Here is a 22,186-nt window from a genome sequence, read left to right on the forward strand (position 1 = left end):
ATAGAACCCGAATTGAGACGAAGCCGCAGAGCTCATATGCACTTACAAACACATTTTTGTAAAGGTTTGTGAAAATGTGTGTTTGTGTTTTTTTTTATTAAAACAGTCTATGGTTTGGGTATATAGCTCGTTTGTGACCAAAGTGTGACCCTGTGCATATTTGTGGTTATCTACAAACTCTGTGTGCATTTAAAAATAACAGTGAAATATGAATTAAGGTGTGAGAATATACAGTACAGGCCAAAAGTTTGGACACACCTTCTCATTCAATGAGTTTCCTTTATTTTCATGACTATTTACATTGTAGATTCTCACTGAAGGCACCAAAACTATGAATGAATACATATGGAATTATGTACTTAACAAAAAAGTGTGAAATAACTGAAAACATGTCTTATATTTTAGATTCCTCAAAGTAGCCACCCTTTGCTTTTTTTGATAGCGCTGCAAACCCTTGGTGTTCTCTCAATGAGCTTCATGAGGTAGTCACCTGAAATGGTTTTCACTTCACAGGTGTGCCTTGTCAGGGATAATTTGTGGAATTTTTTCCCTTATTAATGGGGTTGGGACCATCAGTTGTGTTGTGCAGAAGTCAGGTTGATACACAGCCGACAGCCCTATTGGACAACTGTTAGAATTCATATTATGGCAAGAACCAGTCAGCTAAGTAAAGAGAAACAAGTGGCCATCATTACTTTAACAAATGAAGGTCAGTCCGTCCGGAAAATTGCGAAAACTTTGAATGTGTCCCCAAATGCAGTCGCAAAAACCATCAAGCGCTACAACGAAACTGGCTCACATGAGGACCGCCCCAGGAAAGGAAGACCAAGAGTCACCTCTGCTGCTGAGGATAAGTTCATCCGAGTCACCAGCCTCAGAAATTGCAAGTTAACAGCAGCTCAGATTGGAGAGCAGATGAATGCCACACAGAGTTCTAGCAGCAGACACATCTCTAGAACAACGGTTAAGAGGAGACTGCGCGAATCAGGCCTTCATGGTCAAGTAGCTGCTAGGAAACCACTGCTAAGGAGAGGCAACGAGCAAGATTTGTTTGGGCCAACAAACACAAGGAATGGACATTAGACCAGTGGAAATCTGTGTTTGGTCTGATGAGTCCAAATTTGAGATCTTTGGTTCCAACAGCCGTATCTTTGTGCGACGCAGAAAAGGTGAATGGATGGATTCCACATGCCTGGTTCCCACCGTGAAGCATGGAGGAGGAGGTGTGATGGTGTGGGGGTACTTTGCTGGTGACACTGTTGGGGATTTATTCAAAATTGAAGGCATACTGAACCAGCATGGCTACCACAGCATCCGGAAGCGACATGCCATCCCATCCGGTTTGCGTTTAGTTGGACCATCATTTATTTTTCAACAGGACAATGACCCAAACACACCTCCAGGCTGTGTAAGGGCTATTTGACCAAGAAGGAGAGTGATGGAGTGCTGAGCCAGATGACCTGGCCTCCACAGTCACCGGACCTGAACCCAATCGAGATGGTTTGGGGTGAGCTGGACCGCAGAGTGAAGGCAAAATGGCCAAAAAGTGCTAAGCATCTCTGGGAACTCCTTCAAGACTGTTGAAAAACCATTTGAGATGACTACCTCTTGAAGCTCATCAAGAGAATGCCAAGAGTGTGCAAAGCAGTAATCAGAGCAAAGGGTGGCTACTTTGAAGAAACTAGATTATAAGACATGTTTTCAGTTATTTCACACTTTTTTGTCAAGTACATAATTCCATATATGTTCATTCATAGTTTTGATGCCTTCAGTGAGAATCTACAATGTAAATAGTCATGAAAATAAAGGAAACGCATTGAATGAGAATGTGTGTCCAAACTTTTGGCCTGTACTGTACGAGGCTATAAAAAAAGGGTCTTCTGTTTTCTACTGCATTTTAACGCATATGTACATCCAGATACTGCCTATTTCGATTTCACTCCCATGCACAAATATACACACACATGCACACACAGCCAGTGAAAGGTAACTTTAAACGTGTCTCAACCTCTCACATTCCTCCTGTTTCTTAGCCCGCGGCTCTCTTTGTAGATCAAAAGGACAGACAAGTCTTTCTATTGCCTCGCCCTCCTCCACCTCTTCTCTTCCTTCAATGCCACCTTTCTCAGACACTCTCTTATGCTCTGGCTCTTCCTCACTCAACAAATAATCCTCTTGCTTGATTGCTTGCTTGCTTGCGCACGCACACCATTTCTGACTTTCTCACACAATCTCTCTGTAATTCCGTCTCAACAACTCCATGTTATTTTTGTCTTTCTCCCCAACTTACTCATTCCTTCTCAATTGCTTTCACTACCGTTCCCTGTCTGTCGGTCTTTAAAAAAAAAAAAAAAAAAAACTGCCATCACCTCTGTTCTCACTTCTCTCCCTCCCTCCCTTTTTCCTCTCCCTAACCCCCCTCATCTCTCCCACCCCTCCCTCTCACGGTGTGGCGGTTCCTGTTGCTCTTGTTTTCACTTCCCCAGTAGTCTGGTGCGTGGGAACCAGTGATTCTGCTGCAACAGTGTCTACGACTCATTCTGAGTGTGTGTGCGTGTGTAAAGGTGCTGAGGTGACTGTGTGTGTATGAAGGTGTTTATCAGTTTTGAAAGCGTATGCTTATTACTGTGTGTGTGTGTGTGTGTGTGTGTGTGTGTGTGTGTGTGTGTGTGTGTGACTGGCTTCATGTATATCGGGATATCTTTGCTATCTCAACATGTCTATAAAAAGGCCAGTAAGGGACATCTGATGGAACTGCACAGCCCAACGGAAATGTGTGTGCTTGTGTATATGTAAAGTGTAGACGCAGCAGGCATTAGTGGTAAGGATAGGATATAGCTGAATAAGGAAACTGTAATGGACCAATAGCCAACTCCACCCTCTTATGGTGTAGACACATATAGCCGACGGCCGACCGTTGACAGAAAACCCCGTCGATATGATCAGTCGCGTCCCCGAAGTCCAAAAAAGTGCCACAGAACAGACCAAAAAGACGAGAGGAGACGAGACGTAATACATCTCTATAACAGCAGGCGGCGCTAATCTGTAATGTTGCCCAAGAAATGAAAACCGGCAGCTGATTGGACGAACGCGTCACATAGGTTTGTTTTCTCCGGAAATTGAGACCTGGACTGTCATGGCGGCCGTTCAGAATACGATCTCATATTGTACTAAAATAGTTCACCGAAATGTGTTTCTGGAAACATTTTAAGCGAGAAATAGGCCATGCAGTTGCTGAATCTGTCTTCATTTCAGCTCAACAAAGGTCAGTTTAAAAGATTTTCATCAGATTTTGAGAGACTGTAGTCACCTCATTCCGCTCGTTATTTCCGGGTGAGTCCCGACGGCCCTGCCGCCGACCGAACATGTCAGGTCGGCCAAAATGAACGCCGACAGCCCCCCAGACTGACGACGGTACGGGACACACCGAACAGATTTGAGTCACTGACCTCGCCAGATTGTCCCACGGCCGATAATCGGCCTGATGTGTCCTGGCCCTTACCCAACCCATTGCAGGAATCCAAGGATTACAGACTAAATGAATACAGTGACACTCGTCAATATCTTTACATAGTAAAGATACATCTTAACATAGTAAAGCTGTATCTCTCAATATATTTTTGGGGCATTTTGGTGCTGAAAGACACTTTTTTCACAAACTAATATACTATGAATAAACTATCACAAAATGTTTATTACTTTAAAAAAAAAAACATATTTTAACAGTATATTTGTTCCAATAAGATCAATATTCAAACACCTTTACAGCATAGTATACTATATAGTATGAATAGTTTTTACATCTTGTAGTTTTCATTTGTGCCAGAGCGGAGGGACAAAGCTAGATTCTTCTGAGCTGAAAAATGATGTCAGCCATGTGAAACTATTTAATTTGAACAACAATTGTTTTAACATGTTACTGACTTTAGGAGGAACCAAACAGTCATTTTCTTTCAACTGAAAATGTTATCAATGTGGCTACAAACCAGAAACAACTGCATTTGGATGCTTGATTGGCATACAGAATACGGACGAAAATAAAAACGTATCTTGTTTATAACAATTCAAAGGCTTTGTCAACAACTAGGAGGAACCACATGGAATTTAATCTTTAATTTCTCCTGCATGTCTTTTTTTATTTAACAATAAATGTTTCTCTCTGGGCTATCCAGTTCAGCCTGTGTGGTAGGCCTCTGCCATGTTTATTTATTTGTATATGGGCAAGTACAGTACATGGCACAGACCAATGCCATATACCACAGCACTTATAGCCTAAGCTAGTTTATTTACAATGCGGCCCCTAGATCGGCATTTAAATACATGACAGAATCCTGTTTTGCTACAGGGAGACATTAGTTTAAAGTTAACATGATTCTTCCTTCATTTCAGATTGAATACACAAATAAATATGTCTTTAAAGTTAGTTAACATAACTTCTTAGCCTGGGTAAACCCTGACAAACTTCCGGCAAATTTGAGATTTGCTCTGCAAGTCAGTCTGGTGAAGAGCCCATTCAAACCCATTTCCAATGTCCCCAAAATTGAGGCACCAATCACAACCGCCGAGGCGGGCTTTATGCGACGACGATAGCGCAGCGATGACGAGCAGCTTTTTGTTTACATTCAACATGACGGCTACCGAAGCGCAGCGTCACCCGGATCGTTGCTCTGATTGGTTGAAGGACTATCCAATGCTCCTGAGGCATTTGAGCGATGTCCGTTGGTGACGCCCCTTTGGAAATGAACTGTCAATGAACCTTTCCCAGACCCATTCTCAGTTACAACTGAGAAGGGTCTGGTGTCAACCAGGCTAATAACTTCTAAAAGAACCACTCTCACTTTTCTGGAGTTGGATTTTCTCAGAGCCACACTGACGATAATCAATTGCATACAAATCCATCAAACACAGTAAATGAAGATTACCTTATCAATGAGCGAATCATAAAAAACTGTTTCTTTTGTTTTTACCACTTCATTGTACGCAAGTACACGTAAGAATGCAGACAAGGACACACTTTCATAGGAGGCCTTCTCCATCTCCCTTTCCCTCTTGGGGTCTCCATAGTGGACACACATTCCAATGCCTCTAAAATCTCTGTTGGGCCAATTGATACACAGAGACAAACATTAACCCTTTCCCTGCACAATCTTTACACACACAAGTCTGTGGTTAATCTTCTCTTCTGACTTTTTTTTTTTTTTTTTTTTTTTATTTCTTTCCTCCGGACATTGATCAGTGGTGTATGTGCATGAGGGAGAAGCACAGAGACAATGGGAGAGAAACTAACCCATCCATTGCTAATCAGAGAGCTTTACAATCAGATAACAAAGGGGTTAACTTTGCCTGGGTGGGCCAAAGAGCAGCCCCCAGGATGAAACTCTCTCCCTAACTCCACACACACACACACACACACACACACACACACACACACACACACACACACACACACACACACACACACACACACACACACACACACACACACACACACACACACACACACACACACACACACACACACACACACACACACACACACACACACACACACACACAGTAATAAATGAGCTCATTTATGTTGGTCTTCAATTTTAGATAATCAATTAAAAAAGCAAAGGTAGTTTTTTTTTATTCCAGTTAACAATCATTTCAATTTAATTAAATTTTTTTAACAGATTTTAAATTACAATATATAGTTATAACCTGAATGAGGTTGTAAAAGATTTACAAAGGACAAAGGTTTTCTCACGTTTGCTGAGGCAGTGCTGTTACTGGTGGTGTGTAACAACAAAGTCACATTTGGCCCTTCTTTAGCCATAATATATCAAAGTGACATTGACTTGAAGTGGCATCAGGAGTGACCAATAAATAGGAAAAGTAGGCGGATGACCATTTCGCAACTGTGCATGTGTTTTAACGTGGTATCATCAAGACGGGAGGTAGGTGGTCCAGGTGTTTTACATCTTGGGTCTGAAAGAAATGCACCCAGTGGTGTATCTTGACACATTTAGGGCCTCCCACCAGGAGCAGGCCAGAACACCCAAGTTTAGAAACTGTCCTGCAAAGATACCCCTCCCAATCACAACCGCCACCACAGACAGACAAACACAGTCGCAGCACACACAGGTTTCCCTTAACAGCCACCCATGGAGATATCTACAGTTCATGTACCGTAAATCCGACAATGATTGGTAGCAACAAGCTGACTGACAAACATCTTTTCCAGGCTCCACAAACATGATTGAATAGGAATTAGAATAATGCAGTGCATTGCACACATATGTGTATCTGTACCCAAGTAAGCAATGTTTCTGTAATTGAGGAAAGAAGAATATGATTCCATTTATGATTCAATTTGTTTCCATCCTGGTTCCCTTGTGGTTAAATTAGAAAAATATGTTGTGTTTAATTCATACCACTGACTTATTCTATTTATTTTCACATCCATCCATCCAACCCTCCTTTTGATACCACTTGCACAAGTCCAGGTTGTGGTGGCAGCAGGCTAAACAAGTGACCCATCCTTCTCTTCAGCCACATCCTCCAGCTCCTACTGGTGTCCCCGAGGCATTCGAAGGCCATATAAGAAGAATAAGAATAGCTCACAGCCTCAACTGGCCATCTTAAACGTGAAGGTGCAGCAGTTCAACTTCAAGCTCCTTCCTCATTCCTTTCAGTAAAGGTAAGCCCAATTTGGCCACTTGTATCTGAAATCTCATTCTCACAACAATAATCCAGTACAACACCCACATTACTTACATTTTCTCAATAAAAAAAAATAAAAAAGTTGTGTTTTATAAAGCTTCTCCATTTTCCCTTATCGTATATTTATTTCTTCCCCTTTCTCTCAGTATTACACAAAACACCACAGCCACCATATTCTTTGTTCTCAGAATTCGGGAAGTTTAGCATTGTTTTATAACCACAGAAACAGCCTGGGAATTTATATTGCTTGTACTTTTTACTAATATAGGAACTAGGCTTTTTCCTCTCCCTCATTGAAAGCTTTTGCATGTATGTACTGTTTAGTCTTGGACCTCAACTGGTGAACTTATGACTGTCTCCACATTACTCACTATTTCCCAATTTGTATTGATAATTATTGCCATTATATTAATTAGTAGAACAATACCGAAATCAGCCGATGCTGAAGTTTATACACTGTTAATTTAATAAAAACACACTCAGAACCAGCGTGGATTTCCCTACCTGGCAGCGGCTGAATATGTCGCTGGGAGTGAGCTGGACATTGAAGTGTCTGAGGACTCGAACAGCCTGGTCTCTGGCCTTTTCTGAACAGTCTAGGGACAGACAGCGACCCTCACCCACCTGGGACCGCAACTATGTGGGGAGACAGAGACAACATGTGTATACAAGGCCACACACACACACACACACACACACACACACACACACACACACACACACACACACACACACACACACACACACACACACACACACACACACACACACACACACACACACACACACACACACACACACACACCTATACTTACACTCTGGAACGGTTGTCCACATGTGAGTATGAAACGGCCTTCAGCTTGTGCTAACTGACACACAACAAATACACATCAGAACAAAACAAAAAGCATAAATGAAGTAATGTTATTATTGGTTATCTAAAATATGTAACACTTTGGCTTTGTAAGTTCTTTTTGTTTGTGTTTATTGTCTATAAAAAGGTATGTTCTGCTCGGACTGCTAACTAACCTTTGCCGCTACTCTGTGATCATCGGTGTTCTCCAACATGACCACATCGACTCCTAAACAGCGCAGGTACCTCCCGAGACCCTGCAGCATGTTGTCACACACCACCCGCAACTGCTGGGGGGGCAGAGCAGGGGTGTCTTCTGAGGGCTTCTCGCCACACAGGAGGCCTTTCTCTGTGTCGGAGCGAGGGGGACTGATCCTTTGAGCCCCCTGACATTCCTAAATGGACAGAGACAATAATGTGATACTTAACTGATCCCCACAGGGGGATTTTCTTTTCACTTGCACCACAGTACAGGGAGGTCAAAGCACAGGGTGAGCTATACAACTGCATCCCTGGAGCTGATAGGAACTGCTGAAGTGTCTTGGTCAAACGCATGCTCAAACCCAGGTTCTTCCGTTTAACTGTATTTATTGTGCCACTTGGAAGCTCAAAGCTCTAAGAATTGTTTTATGTATCAGCACAATAGTTATGAAAATAAATAAAATGGGTTGGATCTAATTTATTGCAGTCTGGGAAGTTAAACAAACATAAAAAATAACCCATGTTCTAAATAAAAGTCCAGAATTTGGCAAATGAAAGGAAAAATCTCATACACACTGTCCTTCTGATTCAAAGGCCCTCCTAAAGTTATCTGCTTTTTTCCCCTCATGTTTCTTGTTTATTCATAGCAAAATAACAGGAAAGTGTACAGAAATGTTTAAAAGATGACCATATTACACTTATTCAGAGTCAATTGCTAACATGTCAAGGAGGGTCAAGAACAGGCCAAGTAGGTAATGGATTTTGGCTTCCACAATCCCATTAATGGAATTTCCCCCTGTTGATTTCAAAATATCTGTAAAAGTCTTCATTTTTTCCTCCTTGGGAAATTAATGTATTCTAACATCCTAGACCAAAAGACATGTGGTATCAATTGAAACCTCATAAAAAAATAAAAACACTATCAGCAATTGCTGGTGAAATGGTAATTGATTCCAGACCTCTTTGCCATGGGCCTGTTTCATCTGCTTGGCATGTTTCTCCTTCTGTTTATTGTCAGCACTCTTCTCCGATTGGCTTGATGAGATGCTGCGCAGGTCAGCTGGTAGCCCAAAGTAAGCTGGGTTTCTGGAGAGGACAGAGTACACATCCAGCAAACAGTAGGCATCTGCCACTAGAAGGAGGTTAAGAAACAAGAGAGAGTGTGAAAGAGAGAGAGAGAGGAAAAGGGGGGAGGAGGTATTGGTTTGCAGTTCGTCAGGGGATAACAAAATAATCTGCGATATTCTTTAGTGAAAAGAATAGCGACCATCTGTCTTCCTGTCATTGTCTGTGTGTGCATGCATAATACTTTACCTGCATATCTAATTTGGCTGATGCGCAGTGGCCGTTTCTCCCAGTTGGACATCTGCTCTGTCTTGTCTAGGGGCCTTCCCAGGACCTGTTGTACCAGCAGACTGAGGCCTTTCTCTGCAGAGTCCTCTCCTACCAGCACATCTTTAGGTCCATTTTGAGTCCTATTGACCTTTCGACGCTGGATCTGGAAAAGGCATAGATGTTAAAGTGAGAATTCAATGTGTTGAATTTTCCTCCAATAAAGACCGGTTTCCATGGTTGCAATTACAGCAACTTTATTTATTTGAAATCATCTAGAATTTATGGCCATGCAAGGCTCCAGGCAATATATGATTGGATTGAACTGAAATCCCCTCCCATTTAATGTCCTGCCACATCATCCTCTTTCAACCAGACATTCCTCGTTATTTTCAAAAACATTTCTTGGATTCCTCACATCCTGCAACATGCAGCCTACTCCAGCAGATGGTGAAGCAACCTCATCAGTTACAGAGCCATGTTGCCATGTCCACATTCCTGTCCACCTCAGAGACCAAGGGCTTAGCTACATACTGTACAGTATATCTCAGGCAAACTACTGGGCCACAGCTGCAGTATGTACCTGTGCTATGACCATGCAATGAAACACAAATCCAAATGTTAGAATCCTCTGGCCCTTTAACCCTGGTTAAATGGGGTACAGTGGACAAGTGGCAATGCCAACACTGATGCTTGCTGAGCTGAACCAGGCCAATGCCGCATTTCCACTGCATGTTATGGCTCGGCTCGACTGTTACCGCCGGCATGTTCCAAGCGAGCTGAGCCGATATTAAAAGGTGGACACTGCAGACCACTGATTGGTCAGAGACAACAGTTAGAGAATAAGCCACTTGTGCAACATGGCACATCCTGCACAAACCCGCCATTTTGAAATAGTTTTTGAATTATCAGGCACTAAATTTGCTGTACTGAAAATGTATTTGAATTATGACACCACTGTAATGTAATGAATCTAAGCCTGAATTTAGTAAAACATTACACTCCTACTTATTAAAGAAGCATGATGTTCTAATAGCGTATTTTCAATTGGTACTCTAAGACTAACTGCAGGATAAATTTTAGAAGTCAGTTGTATGAAGTTGTGTGAATGACAGATAATGTAACCTTTTGGTGTACATTAAGAAGATCAAGCATCCCCTCCATCCTCAATGGCTCCTCTAAAAGCTGGTGCCAGGTGGCCAAGAGACACTTGACATCCCCTGACATACCATAACCTGAATGGGAAGAAAGGAGAAATGTTAGAGACACAAGTATAAACAGCCTCAGATGAATTTGATTTAACCTTTGTCAAGCCTGTTTCCTACCCAGTTTAAGGATGTTTCTTTCGGAGAACAAGCTCCTGATGAAACTAATAGTATCAGGGTGTTGACAGAATCCATTTGCACAAAGGTCTAATAAGAAAACCTGGTCCAAAACTGAAAGCTGTATTAGGGCAACTTGCTGAGTTGAGATACAGCCAAACGTGGGCTGCCACTCCATGTCAACGCCTACTATATCACATTCCTAAGAAAGGATAAAGACAGGGGTGGATAAGACAGCAGCACTTTTCTTTTTTTTTTTTTTTTTTTTAAATGATTCAAAATAAATACTTTCAATAGTAACCCCATTTGCCTATCTATTACATATAGAGATTATCATTAATGGTTGATTTAGAGACACAAAACATTTTCAATTAAAGCTGCAGTCGGTAACTTTTATATTATCATATTTGCTCAACCCTAACCGTCACTATATTTGTACAATACTTCATGAGACAGATAATCTATGATCTCTGCCTAGTTTGACAGTTTGATTGAAGTTTATGAGCAGTCATTGACACTGCATTAGGAGACTCCTTGACTCTGATTGGTTGTATTCCTTTGCGGTGGAAACGTCATTACAAGCACTAGGTGCAGGCAGAGGAACAGGATTTTTTTCACAGATAATCTGTCTCACGTGTCAGGATATAGTGACAGCTTTAGCAAATATGAGAAAAAAGTGACCTACCTACTGAACCTTTAAGCATCTAGTTCTCTGTACCTTCAGCACAATGTTTCGACATCTCTGAAGAGATTCCGGCGAGTCCACAAAATGAACCTGGTCTTTGGTGAGCGGCACTTGATAGAACTTCTGACAGTGAGACCGAGACGGTATCCACTGCTCAGTTTGTGCTGAACCACTCTGACCTATCTGTCTGAGGAGAGGCGACAAATGTGTGTATTTTTGTGATTGTGCATTTTCAAAAAAAAAAAGTGTGTGTGTGTGTGTGTGTGTGTGTGTGTGTGTGTGGGAATGAGAGTGGATAGATAACAACTATTCTTCTTTGTATAAAAGAAGTACTGCCTGTGATTACCACAAGTTGCATAATAGGATATGTTTATGCATATTCTTGCCAACTCACTGTAGACCAGGCGGTAGACTCTGCTGCGTTTCCCATACCCCAGAGGGAAGTTGATTTCTGGGGATGTTGTACCTCAGTGACCACTGAGCTGCTTTCTGAAGACCACAGTACCTCACCAACATCTCCACCAAATGGATCTGCAGCTCAAGGTCATCTGCCACAACGTACTATACATACATAATACACATTAAAAAAAAAATCACAATAAATACATCCTAAATAACATATTTGATACTAAGATATATACAGTAGAGTTTATTTCTCCACACTGGCGGATGCATACACACCTACCTGTACATGGTCACTCCAGTTCTCCTCGGTCATGCTTTTCTAAAAGAGTACAAAATACTAATAAATACTCACAGAGTATGATTAATATATTATTTTTGTAACAATTCCAATATTGCCCTTTTACATATTGTGGCAAAATAAAAACCACATTTACAAACAAACCAAAATTGCCATTTTTCTTCCCAGCAGTTGTGTCATCATGGGTAAATTTGGTCATTTTTAGTGTGCGTTCCCACTAGTCCTTGCTCCACTTGTATGTCGGTGACATTCAGACTTTGATTAAATCATCTTCTTTGATAGCGGCCTTTTATGAAAGTACCTGCAATATGTATTTACTGATAAAGTAAGGTTAGTAAATACTTTGTTATAATACTTTTGTTTTTCATCTGGCACCCACAAACCTGGGCCAAAAAAAGTAATTCTTTAGAAAACCTCTAATGCCGCCATCTGCTCATGTTTTCAGGAGCGGAAACTATCCTTCACCCCAAAATCAACCGAGATTCCACTGAGATCTGTTACCAGCTTTTATTGGCTCAAAAGGCACAATTACGATTTGATCAGTGATTGAAGTTGACATGTGTAACTAAAACGGGAAACATAAGATCTGAGCAGAAAATATAACATTTTGAATAAATACTTCAGACACAAAGGGTCTACATAGATCTGCTTCTCTTATTTTGTATTCAATGAAATTGCATTGACCTAATAAAATAACTAATATTTATATAATATAATAACTACTATTGTTTTAGTGTATTAAAAAAATTGCATTCATCAATGTATCAAATTTCAAAATGCAGCTAATTTAATGTTCAAATAACTTAAACAAATAACCCATGGGCTTTTCAAATCAGTGTATATGAGCCAAGTGTATATTAACCCTTGATTTTAAAATATTTCTGAGAAAGTCCTCTCTTTTTTCTCATATGCATATCAATATTTCTCCCAAGGAATTAAAGGCTTAAGAGTAAAATCTTGTAATTAAATTAAAAAGGCATGTAGGTGTAGTCTTAAAAAAAAAAAGGTCTTCCATCCTAAAAAGCATTACCATTATTGCCATTAATTAATGCTAGCTATAAAAAAAGAGCAAGTCACTGATGACTAGCCTGCGTGATTACATGGTATAAATTATGATTTGATGAAATTAAATGCCTGCTGCATCACTTACATCCACAAACCTCTTGTACATGAGGAAACGTAAAGAATCCAATCTCCTCTTGTGCAGAGCATTGGGACACAGTCCTGAGTCAAAAAGACGAGATCACAATCATTTCTGCCTGAGGTGTACACCCATACATGAAGAACTACACACGAGCCAGTCACACACCTTGGTCAATGTTGAATTTCTCCAAGAGTCGGAAGACTTGTTTGGTGAGCAGTTTGGGTTGGATCTGGCTCATGCATTGTTTGGTCAGAGAGATGTGAGGGAACCGCCTGTGGAAAAACACACACACACACACACACACACACACACACACACACACACACACACACACACACACACACACACACACACACACACACACACACACACACACACACACACACACACACACACACACACACACACACACACACACACACACACACACACACACACACACACACACACACACACACACACACACACACGATCTTACAGCGACACACTGATGCCTACATACATACTGTAGGTTCTCATATGTTCACACATGTTCCATACATGCTTATCTCTTCCACACTGAAGCTGGGGTGGCACCATAAGTCTAGCAGTGTGACCAGTCGCTGTTCTAGATGATTGTGGCCTATGACGAAGGACTCTGCCAAAGGCAACTTATTTTGCAAGATTAGTGGTACACACATCTGCAGAAGAAGATTGTAAAGGACAATGTTGGAAATTGGTTAGATATTTTAGAGGCCATTTTGAAAAAGTCAGATCTAACACATTTTAAGTACAGTACACCAATCACTGCTTACAGTATGAATAAAGGTCTCTTGAAAATGTTTTGTCTCACCTCCTCCATATCCAGCTCGTTCTGTAACTTCAGCTTTATGGCGAGTACTGCTGCCTGTGAAAAACCAGAGTATAAAACGGTGTCAAATTATTTTGTCTGAAATCCTTCTGGCATAAAAAAATAATAATGCTAACATCAAATGAGGAACTCACCTCTTTGTAGCAGTGAAGAGCCTGCAACCTTATAATGTGCAGTCGGAGTATGGCTGGATCCAGGGAATTGAGTTGGTAGATGTTTATGAGACTTTCTACAAAGTTGGGCTGGGTATCTGTTAGTAAGCTCAGAGCCCGCTGTTGAAGCGCCATTGCTTGTTGCTCTGAGAGTGAACTCAGGGTCACCTGATGAAGAGATGGACACAAATGACAAGGAACCAAAAATATATTTACAACAATATCTAAAAAAAATTAAGAAAAAAAAAAAAAAAAACTTTACTGAGATTGACAACATGAAGAATAGATACAAAAAAGAAGAGCCTGGAACATACAGCAATAATTGTCGCTAATACTGAATTTTGGAACAAGGTCACTCATGAGACACCACTGGAAGTATTGGAGCTAATCTCGCTGTCATAGAGGAACTGGAAACACGTGTGTGGCATGAAGGTGGATCATCAAGATTTCAGTGATAAAAAAAAATACAATATACAGGACCGCTTGAGATGATCCATGTGCTCTAGTATTCACTTTTTAGATGCAAGGCACCTCATTAAACATGGCCTTTAGCACACTCACTTTACTCCATAAATGCACTGGTAACTAAACATGTTGAAAAAAAACAAAAATTTGCTTTTCTGTAAATGTGGTTCAGGCAATCTCCCAACTAAGGACCGGGTGTCATTTTTGTAGATCTTCGCCTATGGCTCAATTGTGTGAAGTCACATTGATGGATTACAGTTTAAATATGTACACATATTTTACAATAGGATACATGTCTTCTACCAGTTTAGAAAGATGGCAGTGTAATACATTTTATATTTAGCTAATTATTCAATATGCACACACAAACATGCATATGCTCGTTTAGCTATTAAATAAAAAAAGATACTTGTATAAATCATTACCTACATGTGGCACAAGTGTATTTTTTTGCCTAGAGATTGGTACGAGGACTAACTGCTAAAGACGAAGCCGGTTGCACTGTGGAAACTGTTGAAGTGCTGAAGTGTCCAGATGTGCAGGTCTTAAACTTAAACTCTGCAGTACATTTCTTTAGTTTAAAAGGATTTGTTTCATGATTCTCTTCTACCTGAGGACTTTCTTTCATCCATGACTGGAATTTCATGAGGATGTGCTGGCCGACGGTGTGGCTCCGACCCCGCTGTTTGCCTGGACAGCCCTCCAGGATTGTTAGTAAAGCCTCCAGAGGCTCAGACAACTTTGAAAATCCCTGGAGGGCTGTCCAATGTAGCTGTGGGGGGAGAAAAGAGAGGGAGCAGTGTGAATTAAAACTAAAATGTTGGAGGAAAAGGTAAATGTATAAAACATTACAGCTTATTCGTCTTTGTAATCTTGTTTTTAGGTGGATTCATTCAAATCTGAATATGTGGATCATTCATATTACAGCCACACAAATATCATTTTGGTCATGTTGAAGGGAATCTCTTCCATTTGTTTGCAAAACACAGTTGTTTTAGTTTGGAACTTAAGAGTGCTTGTTCACCATCATTTACATATACAGTATGATTTGTGTGTCAATTGGTAATTTCTCAAAAGATTTGAGTGATTATAGAGGGGTGTTTTAACCCTTTTGAAATACCAGTGTGAAACTAGACTAGAAATTTGCAATAAATATTAAATAAGTCAAAGTTGTTTATTATTGTAATTAGATTACTGACAAGTGATTTAGAATAGCTGCACCACAGTAGCCGGTGGAGACAGCTAACTACCCTCCCAGTGGCTAGCAGACACAGAGACTTGTGACACATTTTAGGTCTCAGCTAAAGAATGCAAACTCTGGCATTATGAAATTTCTACACAAGAAAATAATATCTCTGTGAGAAAGGCGTGCGCTGTGTCTTAATTTGCAAAACAGATGTCATCCACTCAATATCCTCCTCACACAGATCTCAAGTTCATTCAGAGCAATGCGAATTCCTTCCTTCCTACTGACAGACACTCTGGTTTCTACATTAACACACACAAGCCTCATTTAAACATGCTGGTATCCAAGCTCTCGCTCTCGCAGAAACACAGACTCCATCCCTCTACCCACCCACACACACCCCCCCCACACACACACCCCACACACACACACACACACACACACACACACACACACACACACACACACACACACACACACACACACACACACACACACACACACACACACACACACACACACACACACACACACACACACACACCGTCTGCAGATCCTTCCGGTTCCATAGCTCGAAGAGTTGGTCTCTCAGCACGGCAGGGTCAAGACCTGGGGGGATTACACACATGTATAGATGAGGTGGGGTTTCACTCTGACCTTTGACCTCTATAACCTGTCAAGGAATCCCAACCTATCAGCCCTTTATAGTTTTTTGTTGTTTCTACCATATGAGGCACCTAATGGCTTTCTATTCAGCTCTTTTGGGCCTTAAAGTAAAGAGTTCTGATTTGGGAAAATGGAACTTCTGCAAGATGCAAATCCTCTAGATCTCATTCTCAAAGCCGTAATTCATTAAAAATATGCAAAGGCTATGCAAGTGTGTCATTTTGCCAACAATTAAAACCCATTAAGTTTTCTACTGAGGCCTCCAATGACAAGACTTTTATTCCAGTTACCACAATTCCCTGCTTGAACAAATGTTGTTTATCAACTTTTCCAAACAATGTTGCTCGGCTATAATGGCAATTACCTTGCTATGCAAATATACGTTTGCGTGCTGTATACGTTTGCTTGCCCTTGCTCTTGAGTGCCGGTCATATTAATAAAAAGGTCAAATTTGTCTTGAAATACCTTGTTTTGTGTCCAACCTCCATCTTAGCTTACAGGTAATGTGATATACTGGAAATATTGTTAGTTAAAACAGGCATAGCAGAGCAGCCATAACATTGGATTAACAGCTGAGGCTGGTTGGACAGTAGAGGAACCCAGCATTAGCTCTGCATTCCAGCTCAATCTGCAGCCAAAATACTCTCAGAGCACATTTTTTGAAAGACCATGGGGAGTAAAAGAGCTCAGAAACAAGAAGGGATGTAAGCATGCATGCATGCACGTTTTGTGTCTATGTGCCTGTGCGTGTGTTCCACTTAAGACTTCCCAAAAGCTCCAGCTCTTTTTCTGTCGCTGATGCTGTGTGGGCTTTACCATACCTGCCCCCCCCACCTCCTTCCCAGGGCTAGTTTTCCTGTTCTCCTCTCCCTCCCTTGCAGCAGCCTCTCTCAATTTTGTCTCGGATTTCCCCAGGAAAGGGCTATGTGGTGGCCATGGTGTAAAACAGACAACCTTCCTGATGCACAGCCTGGGAAAGCAGACCAAGAGGCCTCTCCCTCTCTCTGTGTTGGCCTCTCTCTTTACTGCATCGCTCCTGGCCTGACACCTTTTGTCTCTTTCATGTTGTCTCTTAAACATGAACTTTACCTGCCTTAGAATCTTTATATATACACTGTACGTATGCATGTATACACACACATACATATATACACATACATACATATACACACACACATATATACATATACACACACATACATATATACATATACACACACACACATATATACATATACACACACACATACATATATACATATATACATATATATATATATATATATATATATATATATATATATATATATATATATATATATATATATATATATATATATATATATATATATATACATATATATATATATATATATATACATACATATATACATATATATATAGTGATTTTTGTAAATAAATGTGCAACCTTCCAGACAATCAGTGTTCTTAAAAAAATTCTACTTGATATGAAAATCTATTTCCAGCTACTTAGAAGATGCTTGATACGTTGCTCTGTAATCCATCACAAGGACTACAATATCTGCTTTTACTTTTGTAAAGGATGCTTAACTGTTGCATGGTAATGCAGCACATACTTTTAAAATGAACCTTCCCTTCAGCTATCTCACCATGGGGTCAAAGCTTTGACCGCAACATGACAGCAGCGTGCTATAGAAAATGGTCAACAGCAAAGTAGCCTGTGTATATAGTAAATGGGCTGAGCCGTACAGAAACACCGCAATGGTCCACTGAAAGGTCGTTTAATTTCAAGCATTTGAACAACTACAGTTTCCTTTAATGTTCTCTGTGGTTCTCTGTTGTTATACAACCCACTCCAGCCCATTCATCCCACTGACGAACATGCGTACGTGCACGGGGACTCACACAAACACAGCACAACCCACTTCACTTCAGTCCCACTGTTTGTGTGAGGAGAGGAGAGGAATGTGGAGTATGTGGCTTAAATTTGGCTGGTGGATGAATGACAGAGCTGGAGGCTCCCCATTCATTGCAACATAATAACCTCCATCACGTACAAATACACGGACACACATACAGTACATGCACTCATTCACCTTTGGGAGGGTGTTTTTTTTTAACACAAGATCCTTTGAAATATGAGAAAACACTGTATTTACAACAAGTGGATTTTAAAGTAATGAGACACTATACTAACCTCCCACTCTTTCAAAACAATAAAAGTCCCACTTAAATTTCAGCAAAATTAGACAGAGATTAAATCTACGGGCAGGTCTAACTGCCTGTTGCCAGGCAGTTGCCAAAATAAAAGAAACACAGAGATCAAGTGTCTAAATGGGGCATGTGGTGTCACTAGAGCCACCAGAAGAGCTTTCAGTCTGACTTGGCAGAGGTTGTACAAGTGGCTCAACTCCACTAGAACACAACATTCTTCTACAAGTAGCCTACTTCTCTCCTTTTGTATTTTGCTGTAGGAGCTGGAAAGATCTTTCAACAGATGCTATGACAGAATCTTGAAAATGAGGAGAGTACAAGCACTTGCAGAATTTGATGCGTGTTAAAGCAGTGTTTGCATGTCAATTACCTCTCCAGAACTGACTACAACTTGGTTTCAATCCAAATGTGGTCTGACACATACCTACAGATTCTACAGTGAAACAAGAGTGACAATGCTGACTGAGATCATTGAACACCCCATGAGCTCCTGGTTTTCAGCAAACTAATGTTGCTAAAAGACATTTGTTAACAAAGCAAATCACAGTGGCAACAAGTCTACACTACAATAGAGAATACCTTGTGCTGAAAAATCTTTGGTTGGAATTTAAAATGTAATCCATCAAAAAGACAATGAAGTACATTTTTATTGACTGTATGAATAATACAATCCAAAGGGGTGATGACATAGTAACATAGTGGTTTCAGCACAACAATCTGCTGGACAAAACCTTATTTAACCAGTCTGATATGCTTATCGTGTGCTTTATTAATTGTTTAGATTGTTTGGATAAATGTATGTGAACACATGTGCCTTATATAACCATTGTACAAAAGCTATGTTACCTATGGAGTCTGTATCCATCACAACTTTACATTAAACCCTCATGTGTGTTGTTACCTTCTACATTTTGTAAGAGAATTGTGTGTTGTAAAACTGTGATACATACCCACTGCCCCTGGAGTAGTATGGTTCATTTCGGATGTGCTGCTGTCACTCTGTTGAGGAAGGAACACAAAACAACACTGCTATTAAGACCACCACATTGCTCAAATACAGTATATTACTATCACAACATGAAAGCAAAAGATCATTTTGTTATGTATAACATACAGTAATATAGTAAAGCAACTAAGCTGGTAGGCCAAGATACGATCACGATACACTACATACAGTTTGTTAGCTAATGCGTTTGCCTTCAATTATGTTGGGCAACAACTTTGCAGTGTCTTGAATGATTCAAGGTGCAACATTTACTTTTTTGTCCACCAGCCAAATGACTAGTGAATGTTTAAATTGTACTAGCGACTCAATAGATTACCAGTTTGTTTGACTGTTAAATGCATCAAATCGACCTGCATATTTTATCAGCATTTCGCTAGTGGATGGTGCAAATTTTGTACTCTGGTCATGGCACTGGACCAAAAACAAAACTAAAAACTAAAGTGGAAATCAAACCAAAATAAAGTGAGAAACATGTCATACAAAGGCAGTTAAAAACACCAACATCAAGGAAAACTGTTCAGCATTATGATTTCACGCACACACACACACACACACACACACACACACACACACACACACACACACACACACACACACACACACACACACACACACACACACACACACACACACACACACACACACACACACACACAGAGCAGCCTGAGAAAGGGTAAGATGCCAGCTTGCTAAGAGACTTAATTTCAGGCTAAGGATGATGTTTTTAGGCTTGAAGTCTGGTTGTATCTTCTTGTCTGAATGCCTGCAGTCTTTAGAGGCCGGTTTTAGCAAGGAATAGTGTCCGGGCAACAGAACGTTTTTCAGGGGATGGAGGAGGAAGAGAAGCAAGCACCTTTTTTATCTTCTATCCCCGCCTAGTGGTAATTAAAAAGATTACACTTCCTCTGTGCTTGACTTCACACTTTCTGTTAGCAAACATTAGCTTGTCTGGCAGTGACAAATCAAGCACTCAGTCAACTTCTGATGACATCCGTGCGTATTCATTTAATTGCTCTTGTGTTTCTGATGCAAGAGCTAATTAAAAGCCAAAGCAGTTTGTAGTTTTGCCAAGGACGTTGTAACGTTTACCATGACTAACGTTAGGCTAACGTTAGCTCAAACCTCAGTGCTAGGTAGTCAGTACAGTCGACATCATATTTCAGAGTGTTGACAAGCGATATACATACATTGTTACGCTAATGTAACGTTACGTTATCGATGCTAATGGACTCACCTTGTGCTACTTTACTTTCTTCCAGTTAGCTATCGTCAGGTAAACAAACGTTAACGTTACCTTGCATCAGTTGAGTTTGTGTGGGGCAGTGGACCAGTTTGTATATTTTTTGTTTGCCCTGGATTTAACGTTGCAGGCAGCCCTTGCCCTCACGCTGTACAAAAATCCAGTTGTATTAGCCAGTATTCACAGACTATGACCCCTGAATCATGTCATAAAACAGCAAACACATTTATAAATACACACTGTCAGATATTTTATTGATGGAGTTTATCAGGAGCGATAAACACACTGTAGGTAAAGCTGCCTGTAGTGCTACGCTTAGGGAAAAATAAACCTGCTGTCAGTTCTTCATCCACTACTTGGTCTTCAGTGGAGGCTGTCATGCAGGCCCAAAGTGCACTACCGCCATCATCTGGTCAAGGAACGCGGAGCAGACAAGTTTTTTTAAGAACAATGTAAAAACACACAATTACTTACTTTAAAACAGATTTGTTAATGAGCCACACACTTTAAATTCATATTGATTTAAATTTTAAAACCACTGTAAGCTACACCATGGTCTACCCATCATTTCCCATGTTAATGCAATAACTTTATTGCTAGGAGAAATTACTGTGTTCTTTTGCAACAGCGTGTTTCATGTGAAAATCACCTGTTCTACCATCAAAGTTATAGTCATCACCCCAAATAGTTAGTAGATAAGTTAGGGTTAAGGCAATACTTGGTTGCATTACTCAATTAATGTAACCTAACCAATAAACCTTCTTAAGCTCCCTTCCTCCATATTATGATTTTATTGTGTGAAATTTCAGAGTGCTCCACCCCTGTAATATCACTGGATATTATTAATTTGAGTTTATCCTGTAAACAATAAACATTAAAAAACAGAGTAGTGAGATAGTTGTTTTATTGGTAATCTGTTGTGATATAACTGAACACATACATTTTAAGTGAGTGCTGACAGAGTATCTGTAAGGTAAATTCAGATGAGCAGCGTTGTTTCTTCATCCCACCCAGTTTTCCTTCAGGAAACATGTTCTCCTGGACTGAATTCCAGTTTGTATGCTTCAAAAATGAACTTGAACAGTCCAAACACTTTGGCTCTGGGAGCTTTTCTTCTGCAAAAGAGCAAAAATACATTAAGTGCTTTGATCATAACTGGGTGGGGATTTGCATGAACACATGTATGTACTGTACAGTTGGTACAGTTGACACCAGAATCTAAATCACAGTTGTGTTACAAAGATCATGTTAGGTTGAATTATAATCAGCAGCGTTTGTCGTCTGTAGTCAAAACTTTGATATGTGAGTTTTAAAAGCAACATGGGACACCTACAGTGGCCAAAGAGGCTTAACAGAGCTGCATCAGTAAAAAAAGATAAATTATTAACCATCAAGAACAACAGTATTTTTGATTTTTGATAACACAAGTGTCATTATATATGTATCAGATATGTTTCACTATAAATATTTAAGCTGCACA

The 22,186-nt window shown here is 40.3% G+C and overlaps 1 protein-coding gene across 4 annotated transcripts in view; it reads right to left on the bottom strand.

Annotated features, from left to right (window-relative positions):
- The window catches only part of exd3 (exonuclease 3'-5' domain containing 3), a 46,863-nt gene extending 25,792 nt beyond the window's left edge, over positions 1-21,071 (bottom strand). Inside the window, exons 1-20 of one of the 4 annotated variants that reach the window (XM_028602314.1) lie at positions 21,038-21,053; positions 20,701-20,902; positions 19,411-19,459; positions 16,143-16,207; positions 15,023-15,184; positions 13,930-14,115; positions 13,778-13,831; positions 13,486-13,625; positions 13,111-13,217; positions 12,952-13,025; positions 11,784-11,822; positions 11,493-11,659; positions 11,132-11,285; positions 10,417-10,615; positions 10,217-10,326; positions 9,074-9,257; positions 8,719-8,891; positions 7,735-7,953; positions 7,521-7,574; positions 7,210-7,341 (exon numbers count right to left, since the gene is read on the bottom strand). In XM_028602314.1, the coding sequence (XP_028458115.1) occupies positions 7,210-7,341; positions 7,521-7,574; positions 7,735-7,953; positions 8,719-8,891; positions 9,074-9,257; positions 10,217-10,326; positions 10,417-10,615; positions 11,132-11,285; positions 11,493-11,659; positions 11,784-11,822; positions 12,952-13,025; positions 13,111-13,217; positions 13,486-13,625; positions 13,778-13,831; positions 13,930-14,115; positions 15,023-15,184; positions 16,143-16,207; positions 19,411-19,438 (2,247 nt within the window). In that variant the 5' untranslated portion in view covers positions 19,439-19,459; positions 20,701-20,902; positions 21,038-21,053. Of the gene's footprint in view, positions 1-5,750; positions 6,721-7,209; positions 7,342-7,520; positions 7,575-7,734; positions 7,954-8,718; positions 8,892-9,073; positions 9,258-10,216; positions 10,327-10,416; positions 10,616-11,131; positions 11,286-11,492; positions 11,660-11,783; positions 11,823-12,951; positions 13,026-13,110; positions 13,218-13,485; positions 13,626-13,777; positions 13,832-13,929; positions 14,116-15,022; positions 15,185-16,142; positions 16,208-19,410; positions 19,460-20,172; positions 20,286-20,700 lie in introns of those variants that run through there. The other 3 variants (XM_028602317.1, XM_028602315.1, XM_028602316.1) reach the window with 3 other exon arrangements.
- Positions 21,072-22,186: the final 1,115 nt, after the last annotated feature.

Source organism: Perca flavescens, chromosome 16, assembly GCF_004354835.1.
Source record: "Perca flavescens isolate YP-PL-M2 chromosome 16, PFLA_1.0, whole genome shotgun sequence".
NCBI lineage: Eukaryota > Metazoa > Chordata > Actinopteri > Perciformes > Percidae > Perca > Perca flavescens.